Source organism: Pararge aegeria, chromosome 7 (assembly GCF_905163445.1).
Source record: "Pararge aegeria chromosome 7, ilParAegt1.1, whole genome shotgun sequence".
Lineage (NCBI taxonomy): Eukaryota > Metazoa > Arthropoda > Insecta > Lepidoptera > Nymphalidae > Pararge > Pararge aegeria.
The window spans coordinates 2,367,060-2,390,108 of NC_053186.1; the positions used below are offsets into that span (position 1 = coordinate 2,367,060).

General features: G+C 36.2%; 2 protein-coding genes across 7 annotated transcripts in view; both read left to right on the forward strand.

Moving 5' to 3' along the window:
• Positions 1-352: 352 nt before the first annotated feature.
• On the forward strand, positions 353-3,292 carry LOC120624917. The gene is made up of 2 exons (XM_039891719.1): positions 353-589; positions 2,969-3,292. The coding sequence occupies exon 2, from the start codon at positions 3,049-3,051 to the stop codon at positions 3,256-3,258; it is 210 nt and encodes a 69-aa protein (XP_039747653.1). The 5' UTR covers positions 353-589; positions 2,969-3,048; the 3' UTR covers positions 3,259-3,292.
• A 46-nt stretch (positions 3,293-3,338) lies between these two features.
• The window catches only part of LOC120624915 (transcription factor CP2-like protein 1), a 55,251-nt gene continuing 35,540 nt past the window's right edge, over positions 3,339-23,049 (forward strand). For 2 of the 6 annotated variants that reach the window (XM_039891713.1, XM_039891717.1), the window contains exons 1-2: positions 6,572-6,732; positions 17,912-19,032. In XM_039891713.1, the coding sequence (XP_039747647.1) occupies positions 18,804-19,032 (229 nt within the window). In that variant the 5' untranslated portion in view covers positions 6,572-6,732; positions 17,912-18,803. Of the gene's footprint in view, positions 3,592-6,571; positions 6,733-17,868; positions 19,033-23,049 lie in introns of those variants that run through there. The other 4 variants (XM_039891714.1, XM_039891711.1, XM_039891716.1 and 1 more) reach the window with 4 other exon arrangements.

Genomic DNA, 23,049 nt, shown 5'->3' on the forward strand with positions numbered 1-23,049 from the left:
TGAAGTGATGACGATGATAATGATGAATGGCGTTTATAGTACAGATAGATGTATAGGTTTGACTATAGGAAGATTCGAATTTCGATACAGTTAACTGTACCTGTCTAGCCTCGTGATTCGCTAACTCATAGGAATTCGCAATAACGTTCCCACAAGAAACACGTATACTGAACCTTGTGGCACCGGCATAAGTCCAGCGTCTTGACCCAGCAATTGAGTGACCCTGCCGTCCAAATGGTCCAATTCCACACGTCCAGGCGCGCTATTGGTCGGCGAATTAACGACAATGTTCCCTGTTTATTCATTTGACCGTCTTGGCCACCAATTTAGCAATAGAAGGCCGGAGCGCAGAACACTGCGATCGCGAAGTTTATGCGCGGTAGAACAATCGTAGCCGATTTCGCCGATTTCGACGATTCGCCATAATGGTAGACTGACGATGTTTTTGCGCGACGGCGACGGATGGATTATGGCGATTTTGAAGTGGATTTTCGCCAAAATGGCTGACGTTTGCTGAATTTAGTTTATATAGGACTTTGTGGAGTGTTTCGTTTGTTTTTTTCTTGGACTAAAGACTATTTTGAAAGAGGTGAGGTGGTTTTTTGTTGCGGAAAGCACATGTGCAGTAACGTATTTAACAAGAAAAAGTATCAAAATTTTTAAAGCAAAGCGCACAGCAGTGTTTTAGGCAAAGGTTTAAGCAAAAGTATACAGCTTGTAACTATATTTTTATATAAAATTTTTAGATAAATAGTAATCTCGTTACTATATATATATATATAAAAAAAATATGTAAATAGATAGATAGCTCGAAATAAGAAGTATGCTAAACTCTGGAACTCACCGCATTTTGGTAAAACCCCAAATGGTGAAATTTCCGTTTCGTTTAAAAATCTTCTATTGTGTTTTAAGGAAATTATAGTACATAGTAATTAAAATTTAAATAAAAATAAATCATACCTATTTTAAATGGTTGTATTAGAACCTATTGGTTTGGCGCGGAGCGATGGCAAGAGACCTGATGGTATGACGCTCATACCTTGGAGGCTTGGAAGGTCACTTCTGTGGGATGCAACTTGTGTTGATACCCTAGCTGCATCACACATCCAGGCCACTTCGTCAATGGTAGGTGCGGCTGCTTCCAGTGCCGAGCAGGCCAAGAGGCGTAAATATGAAAACCTGGATAGCAGCTTCATTTTTGTGCCTTTTGGAGTAGAGACTTTGGGACCGTGGGGTCCGGAGGCAAGAGCCCTTTTCAAAGAATTATCGAAAAGGGTTATCGAGTCTACCGGTGATCCTAGAGCGGGCAGTTACCTTGGCCAACGAATTAGTTTGGCCATCCAGAGGGGCAATGCTGCCAGCATCTTAGGAACTGTGCCTCGCTGCGGTGGTTTCGAGGACGTTTTAGATTTTATTTAGTTTTTAAATAGTTTATTTTAGGTTATAGTTATGTATTAATAAAAATTATATTTTAAATGGTGAATTAACTTTTTAATATTTCAATGAAGTTTCTCAAATAGTGTTTCGAACACAATACGGATTACAAAAAAAGCATTCACACTATCTATGTTATGGAAAGTTCTATAATTTTGGCAAATAGAACGAAATAGCTAAGAACTTGGTTTTTAGGGTTTCTTACCCAAAGGATAAAACGCCACCCTCTTACTTAGACTTCGCTGTCCCTCCGTCTGTCTGTCTGTCTGTACCAATTGTAATATTTATTTATAACTGTTGTAAATCATGAACCGTGAAAGTTAGACAGTTGGAATTTTGACAGATGATGTATTTCTGTGGCCGCTATAACAAAATAAATATTTACGATAGCTCCCAAACTTTATTTTTTTGCACAGGTAGAACCTTAAATATTCACAGAATATTTAGTTATATATTCACTTTAGAAATAAATAATGAAATTAAAATTATTTTTATATTTTAGACTGTAGGCTCCAATCAAAGTCTACGGTCAAAGTTTTTTTACCGTTTTCATAGATAGGCTCCTTCGGATAGGATAGGGATCCTTCGGGCGCTCGTCCGGCTCTCACTTGGCCGGTTTTTTAATAATAATTTGCTTAATTAACGTAGGTTCTTAAACGTAACGGATTTATACTATAGGAACATTTTTTTTTCACCAGAAATATTGATCTCCGGTCAATGTTATGGAACAAGATTTTTTAATTACTAAGGACACCTTGTGCAATATCCCATCGGCTTTCCATCCCCTTTATAACTAGCCTTGTATATATAATTCAATGACTTGAATGTTATTCAATTTAATTGTCCATGGACAACTTTTTTTTCCCAATAGTACTTAATGCATTCAGGAAGTCGTGCAATCATGATAAATCACCTCCATTATATGTTCATTAAGCTATTCTTATAAACAATTAAAATAATTAGTAATAATATATATATAGATAAAATATAAAAGTGGAATATAATCGAAAAGTGTGTTTTATTGCTGTTTGTACTGCGCTCTAACTAAACAACCAATCGACTTGTTTTTGGACAGAGTATATATAATGTATGCGTAATCGCATGGGAACCTTTATTTTTCCGGGGTTAAAAAGTAGCCTTTCACTCCGTCCTTTCTGACTCTGTCCAAAAACCGATCGATTTGTTGTTCAGTTAGCATAAAGCAGCATAAAATAAGTAAAAACAGCAAAAAAAAAAACACACTTTTGCATTTATAATATTTATATGGTTTAATTTAAATTACTTACCAAAAAAAAATTTTCGTTTGAGGTAACTTTTTCATTTTTTCCTATCTAGAAAATTTTACTGAATCGTGTAAAGCGTACAACCATTGAGACAAAAAATATGTTTAGAATAACATATCTTCTCTTCGTTTAAAATAACTGCATAGATTATTACCCAGTATGAGTTCTGTCTTTCGTTCGTTCATTCTGTATTTTTCATTCAAATTTAGCAGCGCTCGGCACATTAAAACAACCTTCTCTTATCTTTACAGGGTCCGTAGTACCACCGCCGCCCATCACTAGGAAGGCATCAGTACGACGTACCTCTAGCTCCCAACCCTCGACAGACCACATGGAGACCTACCCAAGCAGCCAACGAACGTATATGATCGGCAACCGTTTCACCAAGTACCGTGGCACCTTCCCGCACAAACAGCACCGCACCTGTCGCTCGAACACCAATATGCTCTTAAAAATAGAGAATGAACTACTCCAAAGCCACAGACAACGAGAGACCACGGGAATAAAGAAGTTATACAATTCATTCTTCGTTCTATTTTAACTTGACACATTCAGTTTGGAGATTATATCATTCATTCATTCATTATCATTCTGTGACTTTAACTTTAGTGTTGTGATGTTCGTTATAATGGCAAAGTTGTGATGGAATTTTTCGAGGAGGCCAAAGACAATATTATGCTCGAATGCCGCAAGGATGACCTCGCTTGGGAGTCCTCAGTGAGATTGACCCTGGTGGGGAGTTCGGAGGACATTGGGATGTATCTGGAGGAAAGGGAGGGGAGGAAACGGAAGTGGCAAGGGGATGGGAAGATGATGCGCAGGGAAGAGGGGGACGAGAGAGAACAAAGAAAAGTGCCGCCTAAGAAAATTATGGGTGAGTAATTTGACATGATAATTTCATTTTCTTTGAGTGAGATCTCCCTTATCTCCTACTGCTGGGCACAGATCTCTTTCATATGGATTTAGACCTTACAGTCTACTCCCATTGCAGGTTTTATAATATTATTATTTGTTAGTGATAATACCAGTGACCTCCCTGGCGCAACGGTGAGCGCTGTGAATTTACGTAGAAGGTCCCGGGTTAGATTCCCGGTAGTGACAATTTGGGTATGAATAATTTCTGAATTTTCTCTGGTCTGGTCTGGTGGGAGGCTTCGACCTTGGCTAGTTACCACCCTACCGACAGAGATGTGCCGCTAAGCGATTTAGTGTTGCGATGTCGCGTAGAAACTGATTATGGGTATGATTACCATACTCCTTAATAGGTTTTACCCGGCTAAGTTTGTTGTGGGCTCTTCTTACACCAGGGCGCGTTTGGAACCCTCGTAGCTTTAGATTTAAGTTGGCGAACGAAGTTATCACCATCCCGTTACAATTATGTAAACAAATATGTATGAACGCTTCATAAGTGCCTGTGATAGGCCTACATGAATAAAGACATTTTGAATTTGAATTTGTTAGCCCGCTACCATCTTAGACTGCATCATCACTTACCACCAGGTGAGATTGCAGTCAAGGACTAACTTGTAGTTGAATAAAAAAATAAAAAATACCAGGGATCAATAAACGTGCTCTCCTAAGCCAGGGTTAGTACTGAAAATTTCTTCCTATACAATCACAAATATGTAATAAACCTTTCGGCACATATCGGACATCGAATCGTGAATCGCACTGAAGCTGGGATAGAGGTCTCACTGATGTACCTTGAGTATTAAGATTTGCTTTCTTGCAACCATTGGAAAAATCCTTATTAACCCGAGTCAAATTTGAATGAATACTCGTTTATAGTGCACAACATAGAAATCAAAAATAAAATAAACAAAAAAATGCATAACATGGAAGGTACAATTTTGCGGCAAAAAGTAGTTTAGTGCTTATATATAGTACACACCCCAACCAACGCGTTTTCCTAAGTACGGATGAAACGTAAACTTGGTATTTATGTTGCACACGTACCTTGAAAAACGGACACCCACTCACTTACTGACAAAATCCTTCTTTAACTCGAGTCATAAAATTCTAAGGATAGGCAGTGCTTTAATAAACCTTTCTGTGAGTTTCTTGCCGGCTTCTTCTCGGTAGAATCTGCCTTCCGAACCGGTGGTAGAATCACTACAAACCGACAGACTTGACGTTTCAAAAGTGCTTATATTAGGCCTACTTGAAATAAATGAATTTTGAATTTTGAATTTTGAATTTTTAATGCGTGTATACAGTACCTTCACGAGAGAGCAGAGAGAGAGTTCAGTTAGAGTTCAGTTTTCTTCAGTTAGAGAGCAGTCAATGTGTATGCCAAGGTTTTTGACAAAAATTATATGATTTGTTAACAAATATCGACAGAGGATTTGTTAATATTTAATAAATAAACACCAAATTTATTAAATAATAACGAATCATTTTTAAATAGTAACAAATCATATGTTTTTGATGTTTAAAAATGGTCTCTAATAAAATATTTATTTACTATTAACAAATGTTTTGCAAATTAATCATTCTGGGTAACAATTTTACCTTTTACCTTCACAACGTAAAGACCTAATGCAAATAAATTATAATATAACTAGCTGTTGTACGCGACTTCGCCTGTGTTAATTATAAGTACTTTGATTGTGTAGTAGATAATTTATATGTAACATCAATATTTCTCTCCGCGTATACCAAATAATTTATGTTATATGCAAATCTTTACTACCTAGGGTCACATTCTTGCAACAGCAGTTTCGGAGCCTATTCGGTACAAACAAACAATCAAGCGAAAAAAAAAGCTTTCCACTTTATAACAGTAGTATAGAAGTATAGATATAATCTAGGTCCACCATCCATGCTGGACCAAAGATGATGGACCGAGTTTCAGCATCCATGCTCAGATAAGCGAGAAGTTATATTAAAAAAAAAATAAGTACTACTCATGAATGTTGTATCTATAGATTTATTAATCGGTCTTTAAAACGTGTATTAATCGTAAACGTCATTTAAAATGACTTAGTTAAACTAGAATCGGCTAACTGCTTCAGTAAACTGAGTTGTTGATACACATGTACTTATAAAACGTGAGCATCGATTTGTCAAAGATTATGAAACTGCGTAGATATGACGCTTTAGGGTGTTGAACTCTTAACTAACCGACTTCAAAATTCAAATACAAAACATCATCAATATCCTACAACCGTCCACTGCTGGACTAAGGCCTATCCCAACGGAAGGGTTTGTGATCTCAGTAGATGGTAGAAGTAGCACAGAGGATGCCCGTTCTCTATTATATACCATTAGTCACCTCGTAAGATACCTGCGGGAAGGGGTGTTAACAGCTGTATTCTGATCTGCCGTCACCACACTGCACTTAGATACCAATATAGAGATATTTGTATGTAAGTAAATTGTAGACCGATTTTTAAATATATTTTAGAGTTTGAATGGATGTACATATTCTCGAGGTGGTCCCATTGTCACAAAATCAGAGGGATCCCCTCTGATTTTGTGACAATGGGACAGCAGTTATATTGAACGGGCAAACAATCTCGGCCAAATGCTGTGTTCATATTGATAGATCAACTTAGATCAACTTAGTAAAACCATAGAAGAGTAATTGAAATTTGAATTTATATATATTTATTATTTATTGTAATAAACCAGCGCCAAAAACATCCTTTTCAACAAAGTTATTCTACTAATTAATAAAATAATAATCCTTTTTATAGTATCCCCTGAGAGACAAAACGAAATTAGGCATCATATCATACTATATTATGCACACAACAATTTATTCTTTATTGATACAGGCGCGAAGATAATGTATGTGACAAATTATAAACTTTTCGTATAGAAACCCAGTACATCGAGAAGTATAAGACAAGTTAGACGTTTGACTTCTACTATCGCGAGTGCGTTAGTGACCTAAGTGAAATTTAGTGCGAATATTGGGTTGTAATTTAGTTAGTGTCATAAATACATATTATCAGTATTCGGTAGTGTAAATAAGTGATTAGTTACCAAATAGTTTTAAAACTATCGTACGGTAAAAGTTTGCATTATGTCGATTTTATTGTGATCATTAATTGATACAATACTCTAGAAGTATATCCCCTGGCCTTTGCCTTTAAGATGCAATTAAAGATCATGTTTGGCGTTTGAGTTGTTATCTGTGAGAATTGTCATTTTATTAGTCTCTATCTCTTTGTATCTCCCTTTATCATGTAGAATGGTTTGTGTTCAGTGTTGTTCTGCTCTTTGTGAGACAAAAAAGAATGAAACTTCGACATATCTTTCTCTCTCTCTTTATTCTCTTTTACACGGGTTTAATTTATTCTATTAACAAAATTCGGATTTTTAAAACAAACTCTCCAGGTTTTACCTCCCCCTACCCTTGGGCAATGAGCTGGCTATTAGGAATTGACTGTAGGTCATCAACCCTTTACCCGCCCACTTAGGTTAAGGCCGTAGTCCACCATGCTGGCCTAGTGCGAAATGGTGGACTCCACACACTTTTGAGAACATTATGGAGAATTCTCAGGTATGTTAGGTTTACCCCAGTCCCCACCCCCCATTAGACTATCACGGCCCAGGGAGGGAGAAGACCCGTGTCTTGTACTGGGCTGGGTTGGTGATGACAATGGTGATGATCTCCCAAACTTTTCGACTAAATACCATGGCGTAAAGGGCAAGGTATTTAAATTAAACTGACTCTTTTTTTACACGCTTTTTATTAGCTTAACCTGTATGTTTGTAACCTACTCCATTGGACTTGATTTTGACCAACGATTTTTTTTGATTGATTTTTGCAAACGGTCTGATTTCGTTCAAACTTTGTAGATATATCGAGGACCGATGACAATACAATAATTTCATAAGATTATTCCTTTTTTCAATTTGCCAATACGACTTTTTATAATTTTCAAGCGTGTTTTATAGTCTTTATTTTAATTTTTGTACGGATTAATCGAAGTCAAATATGGCCTATGTTACTTCTGGATAAATATAAGGCAGGCAGGCGGGTAGACTGGCGGGCAGGCAGGCGGGCAGGCAGGCGGGTAGGCAGGCAGGCAGGCAGGCAGGTAGGCAGGCAGGTAGGCAGGCAGGTAGATAGGCTGGCAGGAAGGTGGGTAGATTGGCGGGCAGGCAGGCGGGTAGAGAGGAGGGTAGGCAGGCGGGCAGGCAGTCGAGTAGATTGGCGGGCAGGCAGGCGGGTGGAAAGGCGGGCAGGCAGGCGGGTAGATAGGCTTGCAGGCAGGCGGATAGATTGGCGGGTAGACAGGCGGGCAGACAAGGGGTCAAGCAGGTGGGCAGACAGGAGGGCAGGCAGACGGGCAGTCAGGCGGGCAGACAGGCGGGCAGACAGGCGGGCAGACAGGCGGGCAGGCAGGCAGGTAGATAGGCTGGCAGGCAGGTGGGTAGATTGGCGGGCAGGCTGGCGGGTAGAGAGGCGGGTAGGCAGGCGGGTAGATAGGCTTGCAGGCAGGCGGGCAGACAGACGGACATTTAGGAAGGCAGGCGAGCAGGCGGGTAGACAGACGGACATTTAGGAAGGCAGGCGAGCAGGCGGGCAGACAGACGGACATTTAGGAAGGCAGGCGAGCAGACAGGCATGCAGGGACCGCACTCTATGACAGATACTTTCTCAAGACCCTGCATTACTCCATTAAGTACTGAACACGGGTCAGGCAAACGATCATGCTCTTATTTAGGTACCGCTGAGGCGTCGTATAGAGATACAGACGGGCGGTTATTTTTACTGTTGCGAAAAAAATTATGAGTAATTTCTTCGCAACAATAGGAAAATAGGCATGAAAATGTCTATTGGATAAATCTTGGCTAAATCGTTATAGCCTTACTAGACATTAGACTCCTGGGTTGATAGATCAGTCAGTCAGTCACCTTTGCCTATATAGATATACCAAGTTCAATTGATGTTACTTAAAAAATTACTTAGAAAGTCAGAAACTTTCATATAAATTTTTATCCCCTATCTTTGGTGTAGAAATTTTAAACAAGTATTTCTTTATTTTAAATCGAAAACCTAAAATAAATTGATAAATAAAGGATTTTATACAAACTTTCATACCCCCCTTTTACCCTCTTAGGGTTGGAATTTACAGAAATCCTTTCTTAGAACTTTAGAACTTCAGCGCGATCCGCGTATGTTCATTGATCTGTCAGTCAGTCACTCACTCACCTTTGCCTTTTATATATATATATATATAGACAGACTATACGATAATAAAGAAATCTTTCCTCTGTATTATTTTAAAATTAAATCTACTAATGACGTCTGCCATTCTCTATCTAATCTCTTTCTCACTATCTTTCTTGCTCTCATTTAATGTGTTCTTAACACCTCAATAAACTTAAGGCTCTTCGTGATAGGGTAAGTAGGGTTCCGAAGTAAAACAAGGAATCCTTTTATCTTCGTCTGTATTTTATCGTCTTTAAGGGTAAAATAGGGTTTTTTTTATTTTTTATTAAAACATATATAAATAGGGATTTTGGTTATGATTATTTCATATTTTTTTCGATCTATGTAATATACCAGTAAAGTGCGTGTTGTACTTTTTAGCACAACACAAAGTTGAAAATCTACATTAATGTGAAACACGTGCTTACGTGCTTAATTAAGACCAGTTCGATTTATAATAATAATAAATGCTTTTAATTCAGGCCGAACACAATAAAAATGGCCGAATGACAAAGATTAAAACAAAAAATACTGTTGAGATAAACAAATAAAGAATACGTTAATATAACTTAAATCAAATTAAAATTGCAATTTAATACAAAAAATATATTTTTAAATCTAAATTAATATCAAACTACAAATTTCAAAAAATAAAATAAAAATATAACATCTATAAATATAAAACAGAAAGTGGGTGGGTATGATCCGTATAGGCTCCGAAACGGCTGGACCGATTTCAATAAAACTTTCAGGTAATCTCCGGATTGTCCTAGCGAGTAATCCTGTAAAGTTTGGTGACGATCGGAGCACTCCTATTTTTGAACTGTCAAACTGTCAAATACAGCTTTTATTTACTATGATGATATTCTATTTTTGGGCGTACATGGGTGTAGATAATGTTCTTCATCCGCTCGAGAAAAAAATAGAAGAGAATGAATACGGAGAGAAATAAATGATTTAATATGTTATGAGACTTAAATTAAAAATTTAATGATGTAAGTTTATTGTTTAAATAAAATAAAGCAAAATCTAGCCTATTAATCTAGTTGCATTATAATGCTGCGAATCCTTTTGTAAAGTAATTTAAATGTTGCTGTACCTTTCACATTACTTACTGTCAATAGTAAATAATAACAATAATATTAAAAGACGGTTGAATTTAAAAATTGCACATTTTTATCTATTTTCAAAGATGAAATTCCTACGCACGGTTAGTTAACTTCCGTAGGTACGTGCAATACGTTGTTTGAGTATTCCGTTATCATAGAACGTGTATAGATAAAAGATCATATGATTCCATTCACACCGCATCTAATGTTTGCCTCTTTGGCGCAGTGGTGAGCGCTGTGACTTATAAATGGTTGGATTCGCGTTCGAACCCAGACGGGTACAAATTATGAATTTAAAATTTCTAATATATTTCGTCTGGTCTGGTGAGTTACCACTCTACCGACAAAGACTTGTGGACAAGAGATTTAGAATTTCGATACGATGCAGCGTAGACACCGATGAGGGCTTTGGGTTAGCGATGGACACATTAATATAGAATAGAATAGAATGTTTGACGGCCGATTGGCACAGTAGGCAGCGACCCTGCTTTCTGAGTCCAAGGCCGTGGGTTCGATTCCCGCAACTGGAAAATGTTTGAGTGGTGAACCGGAATGTTTTTCAGTGTCTGGGTGTTTATATGTATTTATGTATATTATTCATAAAAAAAATATTCATCAGTCACCTTAGCACCCATAACACAAGCTACACTTACTTTGGGGCTAGATGGCGATGTGTGTATTGTCGTAGTATATTTATTTGTTTATTTACCAAAACAATACACACAGGCATACGGAGTAGCTAGCTTATTATTTAATACTTAATTATTAATAGTCTTTAGTCAACGATGTGTCGTGCCAATAAAAAGGTTCTGACTCGGCTTAATGTTCCGGATACTAATGTACCCACCACGCTGATTTTCTAGGATTCAATGGGAAATCTTATTAAAGGAGAGTTTGTAAGAAACAAGATTTAAATCTTTTTAGCCCACTCCACACCATCGGACCCAAAATCACGTGATGCATACCATCTAGGGTTTCATATTCCGCCTTTGTTTGTACAGAACCCTTTGTTTAAGTCAAACTCGCACCTAGCTTGTTTTCGTATACATCAATAAATATGTATTAAAAGTAACAAAAGTAACTATTATTATAGACTTAATTTTAATAAAGCTTAAATTAAAGATTTGACATTGATTTTGACTTTGTTATTGAAACGAAAAAGAAATAATGTTTATGTTTGCGTACCAAGTAATGTCAAAAACACTAAACTGGTATCAACTGGTACTTTGATAACATTGCTGCATGTGTATTTATCAGGTGCTGAGTATTATCTAATTTTTATCAGTAGGTACCCAATATAAATAAATAAAAATAAATAAATATACTACGACAATGCACACATAGCCATCTAGCCCCAAAGTAAGCGTAGCGTGTGTTATGGGTATTAAGATTTAAGATAGCTGATGAATATTTTTATGAATATTATACACATAAATACTTATAATATACAGATATATGAATACAGATATTTGAAGTTATACTTCTTTTGGCGCGTTAGGGAAAAATGATGAGAGTAAATTTTTAAATGCGTGCGCTAACACTTTATAAAGAATGGTAGGAATTTTCTTGGTTACAAGACCGCTAACACTTCATAAAAAATGGTCGGAATTTTCTTCATTAAATAAATATAAATAAATATACTTCGACAATACACACATAGCCACCTAGCCCCAAAGTAAGCGTAGCGTGTGTTATGGGTATTAAGATAGCTGATGAATATTTTTATGAATATTATACACATAAATACTTATAATATACAGATAAACACCCAGACACTGAAAATCAATCGTGTTCATCACACAAACATTTTCCAGTTGTGGGAATCAAACCTACGGCCTAGGACTCAGAAAGCAGGGTCGCTGCCCACTGCGCCAATCGGCCGTCACCTTGTTGCACCTTCGTTAACCTTATGCATTCGAGTCAACTAAGACTACGATGTCGACTTAATTTTGCGATGACTATTCGTTGTTATTATTAGAAGCTGATACAGGCGTACAAGAAATTCTCCTCCAAACAAGATTAGAAAGGTGGTCACCCATCTGTTTGCTAACTTATATACAGAAGATAGAAGCAGCGCTTATTCTGCGAAATTCCATAATATATTATGTAAATTGCACATAAGTACATTGCCGAATATATGTGCAGTGAGGAGTATAAGGATTGAAGAAATTATAAATTACACCATACAGATTCTCCTGCTTTTCGCGGAATATAGAAATTAAGCATAATTGAAGTGAAACTTCTTTAGAATCGTTGTGATTCCTAACTCGGTGAAACGAAAAAAATAAGTCCATTGAGATACAAACACTTAAATGTATGGATAGAGTGAGATAGAAAACATTATACATTTTATACCTATTCTAGTTACCATGGAAACTAAATACTAAACCTTACATTTATCCTAATAGTTCTGATACTCTACATCCATCTCAATCTCTCGTAGGCTACTCTTCAGAAGTTACACTTCTGCCGTGTGTGAATAAATTGCACAGGATTTTTTTTTTATTACTTACGCAGCGCAATTGACTATTTTTTGGTGCTGCCATTAGGCCACACATCTCTCGATTATAAGTCATTTGTGATAGGAAATTTGTTTAATAGTATTAGAATTGCAGTAGGATAGCGTTGAGGCCACGAAAAGATGCAAATAAACATACCATATAAATATCACTTTATTAATTTACTTTATAAACTATGACAATATGAACTTATTGTTTTCAACCTCGCATTTCACTCCCTGACCCTACAGGGAACGATCCAACCCGCCAAGAAGAAAAACCCAATCTCCCGCCAAAACACACAGCCGTCGAGGTAGGATCCAATCAATTTGATTGGTTCCCGCCGTTATGCGTCTACCGGCGTTAACCAATCGGAGAATGACAACCAATCGTCTCGTTCAAGAATAAGATTAAATTAAAAAAATAACGAACAAGTGAAAATTATAACGCTAGTTTAAATTTAAATCCTAACAATAGCTAAGTTGAAACTTCCGCTGTGAGATTGTGGAAGTGTGTCCGTTTGTTTGTTTGCTATCGATGTCTGGCTCAACCGTTACCGATCTTGATGAAATTTGGTACAGATATAGATAGCTTGTATCATGAAGACATTTACAGGAAAAAAAGGTGTACCGTTGGAACCGGCGTGAGATTGGCCTGTTCTCTCGATCACTCCCCTATGAGAGCGGAGGTCTAGGCCCAGTAGTGGGAAGTATAAAGGCTTAATATAATGATGACTATTAATCGATATAATAATAAAGCATAATATGTTTCCATATTAACGATGTTCTAGTTTAAACCGGTTTATGTTTTTGTCATTGCTTTATCGTTATTGATTTTAGGTAATTGTTTTGAAATCTCGTCTTCACCGGATATGAAGTGTAGATATTACTAAACGAACAGAAATCTCTCTTTATAACTCAACAAGGTTCGTCGCACGACAGAGACCCAGTTAATAATAATAAAATATTTCCAATGTATTGAACTGTTATTGATAGAAATTTAGCAAATTATATTATTAGTTTGGGCTATAAGAAGCACTCTATATCGAGTTTAAGCCGCGCGGTGCGGTGGCGGTCTCAATATCCGAATAGGTGGTTAATTTGACCAACTGCTTTAAAATTTCTAAATGCAGAATGTTTTGATTCTTTTCGCAGGTGTAGTAAATTCTTCTTCAATTATTTTCATTTACTCTAACTATATTATATAGTGTGAGTTTGATAATTTATCATTTACATTTTCCTCATTTATCAAATAATAAACACGTTTTGCGAATAATCGTGATGAAATACTTTTTATCACCAATCTCCAACTTTCTTCAAAGATAAGTTAGCGATATGTTCAGCCTTAGATAACCCTTATTTTTGATTATACCTATCCGAAAAAAAAATCGATACGAGCATTGGAAATGTTGTGTGCATTATAATGAAACCGGTTGATACTGGCTCTATGTTTATTAGTATTTGGATTCAAGATAATCCTTTTTTTATATAACTGTTTATAAAAATGTTACTATGCCGATGAGGTAGGGTTAGAATAGTATTATAATAATAGAAAGAATAAACTTACTCCTCTGATTATTATAAACTCATTACGGTCCTCTAAACGGCGCGGGTCTCTCCTAAGAACTGGAACTATCTGGCGTGCAAGTTTCCTAACGGTGTTTTCCTTCATCGTTAAAGCAAGCGATTTTTATTTGCTTATATTTAACCGCACCTAACTTTGAAAAGCCTAACCCAACGGCTATTACCGCTGATTCCCATTATTATAATTTACAAAATAATATGATTTTACACAATATTCTCTAATTAATATGTTATCACAATAACAAAAATTAATGACGTAAATAAATTCCTTAATTCACGAACACAAAGTACATATTAGCCTGTTATCATAGATTAAACAACACAGCAGACACGATGGCGTGACAAATTATAATCTTGTTGCCTATTTAATTCATTATTTAGAACGTAGAGTAGTGAAGATTCGGGTTCTTGTAGAGTGTATTACAATAATACGATGACAACATTTTGTTTTATTAAATTATAAATCCTTGGGTAGACGCAGGCGTTACTTTGCGGAATTCCATGATATATGTATTATGAAAATTAAGCATAATTTGTTACACTCCGTGAAAATCAGGAGAATCTATATGGTGTGATTAAAATTTCTTTTATCTTTGTACTCCACACCAAACTGAGGTTCGGCCTCTTCGCACGTTTCTCTTTGCGACACCGGAACATCCTCAGGAGATGTTGACTTAGCAATGAATTAAGTGAAATGCAGGAAACCGCTAGTATTTTATAAAAAGTAAACTTTAAACTAGGTATTAGTAATACATAGCACTTTGAAGTAGGATCCATTATTTTAATGATAGAGATTGTGATTATCTTTTCTAAGACAAATGGTGTACTTTCGTTTACACTATAAAATGTAGTGAAGAAAATCTGTAACAGATAGTCGTGTTTGTACTTTTTATGACTCGTTTATAACCCATATTAATATAAGATGGTCCGTTAAATGTAGAAAACAATTCAAGGAACCTGAGCTCGTTATCTTTATGACATAGGATTGGAATTCGGTTCACGAGTGTAATAAAACCATTGACTCTATTTGCACGATGCGTTACTTTAGTCAAATCCTGCGCATGCGCAGAAATGATGTTCGTTCATGGTCTTTATTGGTCGGTCGGGTCGAGCCCCGCGGTGCAGCGCCTTTACCCGCGTTGGTTTCTCGGGGATGCTTCATGGCGTTAGAGCCCGCGTTTGGGTTTCGTCACTACTCGGTCCTGCGCTTTGCTACGCTGATGGCGGCGACCGTTGAAGCCCTTTTAGTAGTAAACGCCTGTTAGTCGGTCGTCCTTTTTTGGGGCTATACCGTGGTGTATGCACGACCCGTTGTGCGCTACTGCGAACTTTCGTCCTGCAAACCGAGATTCGTCGATGTCATTCCTGACGTATCTTAAAGAAAGAACGCTGGCAGGCTGCATGTTAGATTGTATGATCAGCCTGATAGATGGCAGTGGGACAGTATGGTGCAATATCATGGGTTTTTTTGTTTGCTATACGTAACATATAATAGCTCTCATAATATGTATGCTTTTAGTGAAAAGCTGTAATCTTGACATTGTATACAGACACAGACTCGCAGCCACTGCATTTTTGTTGATTTGTATAGATTCAAATCGTTATTATCGTTAAAGTGTTAAGAGTAACACGCAAAATGACACAAAATACATGGTTTTCATGGTTACGGTGTAAAAATAGAAATAATTCAATTAGATGGCGCATCTGCGCGCTGTTTACATTGACCAGTCGTGACAGATTACTTGTTAAATTATCGCTATTGTGACGTTTTGATTATTTGTTGTGTAATATCATCATCATCTCGAACCAATGACTAAGAAAGTAGAGGTTATAACTAGGAAAAAGGATTACCTACAAACATTTTGTAGGCGATACTGAAAACTTCCATAAGCCTCTGCAGATAAATGGGTGTGGCAAAACACAGCAAAAATTAGCACGTCATCATGTTAAACATTTGCTGTGTACAGAGACTATCAGCCAATCACTGTTTAACATTGAAGTAATATAACAGTATAAATGGGTACATCAAAATATTCCTATTAAAGAAAGAGTTTTGTTGTGTTGGCACTTTTTGTTAAAAATATGTCTATTATATATGGCTGCCTGGCTGAAATCGCTACTAAGCAATAAGGCCGCCTTTTGCATTCAACTTCTATATATTCAATCTAATTTTCTTATTTTCCTGTTGATATCCTTGTCTATCCAAATAAATGGTATAAAAATATGTAGTAAAAATGGGTAGTTTCGAGTCGTGAGTGAATAAATTAGACAAGCATGCTCCACCCTAGACTGCATCATCACTTTTCATCAGATGTGTCGTGTGATAGCAGCCGCTTTTATCGGTATATTTATATATTTATCGTAATCTTTATAATAAAAAAAAACGAAGAGAAGAGTTAGAAGTTATACTTCTTTGGCGTAACAAGATAAAAATCTTTTCAAAAATTATATCGTTTGCTTTATTCTACATTTGTTGAAAAAACGACACTAACAATAGAATAGGTATTGTTTGAGTTATTGAAAGTCAAAAGTCAAAAAACTAAAATGTTGACTATAGCTAACTTCATGGTGTCGGTTTTTTGTGACACCGTCATCGTAAAAGTTTCCTCTCACCATTTTTCCCTAACGCGCCAAAATAATTATAACTTCAAAAACTTATTAGGACTATTTGTAAAGCTCTGGAAATGCATAAATTCCAATAGAAGGTCCCCCCCCTTCTATTTAGTTTTCAGTCATATTATTTCTTTTTTAAAGCTTGTTTAATGAAACCAAAATCTCATATCTTTAAGCCTTAACAAGGCTTACGAGGCATCAATAATAATTAGATAACCGGCGAAAATAATCACTTAAATAAACACATAATTTTATATCGCATGCATGTAAGTAAATTCAGATAAAGTTACGCAAACAAAAGTCTTTATAGTTAATCTAATATGGCGAGACGTTTAGAAACGTTCTTGATTTTAGTGGAAACACATGATTATTTAACTCTAGTGTTTATAATTTTAAAATAAACTGCGGACAATGTAAGCCCAAAACTATGTACCTTAACTATAATAGAAAATGTTTGGTACACGCACAAAGACACCATTATACATACAATACTTTAACTAATTTACGTTATATATATCATTCATTAAGCTGAGTCAGGGTTGTAATTTTTACTATTATTATCTGAAAATTGAAATTATAATTATTTCTCTAATTGTTGTGTAGGTGTTGTTCATAAGGGTGGTATCCTAGCACTCCCTTTCCAAATAACATTGAATGCAATGAATAAAATAATTTAGCTTCCGTATGTTACTTGAAATGTATTGTTATTATTAATTTATTTAGAAAACTTTATTGCACATACTGGTACATGGAAACAAAACATGATACACAGTAAAAAGAAGAAAAGCGATACAGTTGTGTGCAAAGGCGGTCTCATTGCTAAACCAATCTCTTGAGGACTACACTATAAGTAGTTAATGTATTGAATAGATTTCTTTACAAAACTTTGCATTTCTATAAAAGTGTCTATATATACTTTCTGTCTGTCTTATGTTTTTCACTCTAAGCTCCCACTGGACACAAAATTATCATTTTAATTAAAATCTTTCCCTTATACAGCTAGTTATTTATATTTTAGCGATCCATGAACAACAACATTAAACTGCAGAATCGTGCGTACTTTAAATTTCTAACGCGAAGTTATAAAGTGTGCTTCCACTCTTCTTGATCTTGAATAAAAACCCTTCATTATCTTTCTCATTTCACTGGGTTTCAAACAAAATATTCGTAGAATTGAATAAAATATATCTACTCGATATAATGCAAGCTATCCGTTAACTAGTTTCAAGGAAGAATATTAAAACAGCAAAAGTTATTAATTGACTAAAATGACCGTTTGGCGTGACAACCTGAAAATTTTAACGTGCAAGAGGATGTTGACGAAAAAATACATATGGACATTAAAATGTGTTAGTGTTTTCTGACAAAGGACATTTAGTGTTTTCGGTACATACGCTGAATCGAATGCCAAAACTTTAGTAAAAGAGGTCGCGGAAAGTCTAGAAAAAAGTGACACGATTACAAAACTTTCAAATAAAAACGATAATAGAACCGCTTTTTCTGTCTCATATCTCATCACGGAAACCATCAGTCTTGAAAAAGTAACCAAATCAAGATTTAACAGTGAAGGAAGATAGATTCCAAATAATCGAAAGAACAAAAGCAATTTTAAATTACCGAAGAAGGTTGATCAATTCAGTTTGCATTGGTAGCTTTACTCGTATATTATATTTCTCTATACAATGAAAGAGGCAGCTTGTGCCAGAATTTGGGACACTTATTAACGAGTGATAATGATGACTAAGAATCCAGTATAGATTGGAAGGAAAGATTTGACCAAAAACCAAAAACTAACGTAAATTTACAAAAAACAACAAAATATAAGAAGAATTCAATGTGGCTTTTATAGAAATGTGACATTGAAGTCCTACTTGTGCTTCAGCACAAGATTTACTTCGATAAAGAAGTAACTTTGTAGAAAACTGGGAATTTAAAAGATAAAATTGTAGCTAGTGTAAATATTACAAAGAAATAGCCACGTGATTCTACGAATAAACTTCTTTTTTCGTGCATGTTATATTCAGTTCCAATGACACTACAAAAATTTGAAATGTGGTACCATCAAGCAAAACTTTAAAGATTGTTTGAATATAATTTATTAAAAAAGTGACTGTATGAAATTGAAAAGTGCAATAATTAGTAAGAGTGTTAAAATAATATCACCACTGTTGCCACAAAGGGGTTCATCAGGCAATAAATACAACATGGTAGAAGACACTCTACAATCTGGCCACTTATCTGCCGCAGCTGTCTTACAGTTTGCAGCAAGAGAAGCAATGGAAGGAAGGAGGTTGGCGGAGTTTGGCGCGCATGCGTTTTCCGGCCTCGCGTACAATCCTTATGGTAATATTTATTTCATTTTAATTATTCATTCTTAAGATAATTCCACACAATCTACTTTGATTGGCAATCGAATTGTGTATAAATTGGTTTATTGTCAATTGCGTTACCGACATGGGTTTATAATCCCACTTCTGATGTGAGAGGCTTGATAAATAATCCCAATTCAAAATTAATATGTTTTAAGTTCTACGTTACGAGCACTTTGTAAAAAGTTTGAAACCGGGATATATCACAAAATCTCAATATCTAACGCAAAAAACAATCGCTCTAATTTTAATTGACGCCACTGTTAAGGCAGACCCACAGAGTATGTTATTGTTTAAAATAATTGACCCTTTTACGTTTTTTTGACGATAATTTATAGTCTAGTTTCCCCCTCTTGATAAAGATGATGACGATAACATTTATTTATAATGTTGCAATAAAGGTCATGCCCGTATGGAATGGTGCCAAGAATGCGGGCTGCATTTCCGCGCTAAACAGCCAGGTTGATTCTTTGCGCATAAAATGAGCCAGCCCTTCTGTCACCAGAGGCAATCAACCGCCCGCGGTGAAATGTCTCGCAAGCATTTGACTCCAAGGGGATGATGATGATATAAATAAAGCAGAAGATGGTCTATTTTGTAAAGTTATTTATGCTTGGGATTAAATGTTATTGCAAATTAAACCCTTGTAATGGTCGACCGAGACGATCGTCAGTTATTATCAGTAATTACTAGTTATGTATACCTACCCAGGCCCCGGCCAAAGTTTAACTGATAACCAAGAGAATCTGAGCCGGTTTAATGTTTGCGTAATTGTCCGAGAAGAAAATGTTAATAAATAAAATATGTATCGGGGTCTCTGCCCTTTATCTAGTTGACTCTATGAACTATCTAGTTTAGGGTTCCGTACCCATATAATGGAACAAGTTGAAGTAATAAAAACAAAAACCACCACGATTGAATATGCTTTACATTTTACCAAACTTTTAATAAAAAAACGTGTGTTTACACGCGTTAGAAGTTACACTTCTTTGGTAATTAAAGAAATGGACGTAGACTTTGACAGTTGAAAGTGTACACTGTCAAACCGTATAGCTTACTTCAGGGTGTCGGTTTTTTGTGACGATGTGCGCGCGCATCATAAAAAAAGTTTATTTAGATTTAAGAAATAATTCCGTTAAAACAGTTTATTTGCCCAGGCTTGGAATTATGCAATGTCTATTTATAATGCAAGCCCTATCTATGCAAAATTTTGTCGCTATCGGTTTTCCTACTAAGCCGTATAAAAGTAAAATTTTATTACCTACCTACTCTTTATTAACTCTTGCACCCTAGCACTAAGTACTATTACTGTTTTCCTTGTATTTTTCCTTTTTTTGTTGTGTTGCAATAAAGTTTTTCTATTCTATTCTATTATTTTCTTCTAGCTGACGTGCGTTTTCGGTGTATAAAGTGTCTTGTTATAAGCTTTCACTGTGCATTTTTGACCAAAATCGGTGAAAGTTGAGCCAAACATAAATAAATAAATATACTACGACAATACACACATCACCACCTAGCCCCAAAGTAAGCGTAGCTTGTGTTATGGGTACTAAAATAACTGATGAATAATTGTATGTATAATATACATAGGGAATTACTTATAAAATACAGATAAACAGCCAGACACTGAAAAACGTTAATGTTCTTCGCAGAAACATTTTCCAGTTGTGGGAATCGAACCCACGGCCTTGGAGTCAAAAAGCAGTGTCGCTGCCCACTGCGCCAATCGGCCGTCAAACATAGATATCAAACAATAAAACAGATAGACCTTTCGCAATGTCACTCGTAAATGACCGTTCCGGGGACCTACGAGTACTACGGCTTCACCTTACCTTCTATACTTTAATTCCCTATCACAAATGACTGCAGCAGCAAAAAGAGTATTAGGCTAGGTAAGCGAATTTGACTAAAGGCTGAATTGGCTATGGTTTGTAGACAATCACAGACAGGCACATATATTTAATTTATTTATATACATTTAAATGTATTGATGACGCGAATGTATACATTAAACTGATTATAATACGTTACGTACATATAATGTTCAATACGATAAGAGAAGGAGCGAAAGATAAGTAGACTCAAAACGAATTGCACTCAGCAGTCGTAATCATCTTGACCGGAGATAAACCCCAGCACACGACACCAGTGAGTGGAACTGAACAGGGCGACCTACTGCCTAGCCGATGAAGTTTTTACAAACTCTTGTATCTCGGATAAATTGGGTCACCCAATTTTTGATTATCTGAGTTTGTAATATACTATTAATTACTAGCTGATAACCGCGACTTCGTTCGCGTGGAATAAGGTTTATTATTCCCGCGGGAACTCTTATTTCCCGGGATAAAAAGTAGCCTATTTGCTATTCAAGACTACAATATATCTCTGAAAGAAATTTCAGTCAAATCGGTTAAATCGTTGTGTTTTACGCATTTAATATAGAAGAGTTGAAAAATTTATAAGGTTTGATAATTGGCTCATTCCGGTGATTTAATTGATCCAATTGTGCAAAAATCAGAAAATTTAATGTTGAGTAAAACCTGGTTGTCCTATAATGAGTCTATTAGAATTCCAAATTTATTTATGTTTGCCATGTCCATTCCTTCATTATGTACACCGACCTACGTCAGTGATTATGTAGAAATATTTTTTGTGATATTTAAATAAACTTTATTTAACTAGATAATATAAAAGAGCTTTCAATGTATTAAATACCTTTTTTCTATTGCTGGTGTCGTTTTTGTTCTAAAGGTCTCTCCCAATGTAAGGATTTGCGATTTATCACCATGCTGGGAAGCAGTGGCGTGCACTTCATACATGCACAAAAGCACTGCATACCCAAATTATCTTATAAAACTCGTATTGGAGGGGAATTTTTCTATTTCATGCAATGTACCTGCTTTATGCATACCCTGGTCAAAAACCCTATGCACGCCACTGCTGGGAAGACGATAGGTTAATGAGACGACGCGCGACAGCAGTTGGTAGTAATAGCATAGATGCCCGTTCTCCGTTACATTCCCTTAGTCACCTCATACGACACCCGCTGGCTAGAAGAGCTGTGGTAACAACTGCATTCTGATCTGCCGTCACCGTGTGGCTTAAAATCTACGAAGTCCAAAACAACAGGTTGTTTCTCTTGACCAGTTTTCTGACTAAATGGATATCCGCTGTACACGATTAAGAAAAATTTCCTCGAGAGAAAAATTTGTCTACGCTTCCTCACGATTTTTGACCGCATTTATGGCTCCACAATAGATATTACAGTAAATATTTTTGTGAATTTAATCCGCACCGCACACTGTCACTGTCAAAATTTTTTTCGGCACCACAGTCACTGCTGTCAAACGTCACTTTTGTTTATTTATTGTATGGAAAAGTGAAGTTTGACAGCAGTGATTGCAAGATATACGCCTGTCGCAAACCTGTCGCGAGATACGTAATCACCCTGTCGGTCTCCTCTAAGAATGAGTAGGGTTTGGGATGTGGTCCACCGCGCTGGCCTAGTGCGGATTTGTAGACTTCAAACGCCCATGAGAACATTTTCGATAACTCTAAGGCAGGCTCTTAAACAATTATAAAGATTTTGTCCAACTTTGAACTATCAGATTTGATTCAAAGTTTGTAGACATATCGAGGACCGATGACAATACACTAATCTGAGAAGATTATTCCAATTTTCAATATAAAAAAATAAGATTTTTTAGTTTTTTCGAACTATTAATTAAAATTACTACAGCGCCATCTAGACCCAAATGTAAAAAACCTATGGCGTTTCCAACAGATGGCCTTCGCGTTCCTAACAAATTCCACAGAAAACATTAAGCTACTAGATGCAGTGGCGTGCACTTCATACATGCGCAAAAGCACTGCCTACCCTTAAATTGATATTTAACTCGTATAGGAGTAGGATTTTTGTTATTTTATGCAATTTTACAGCCGTGTGCATACCCTGGTAAGAAACCCAGTGCACGCCACTGACTAGATGGTA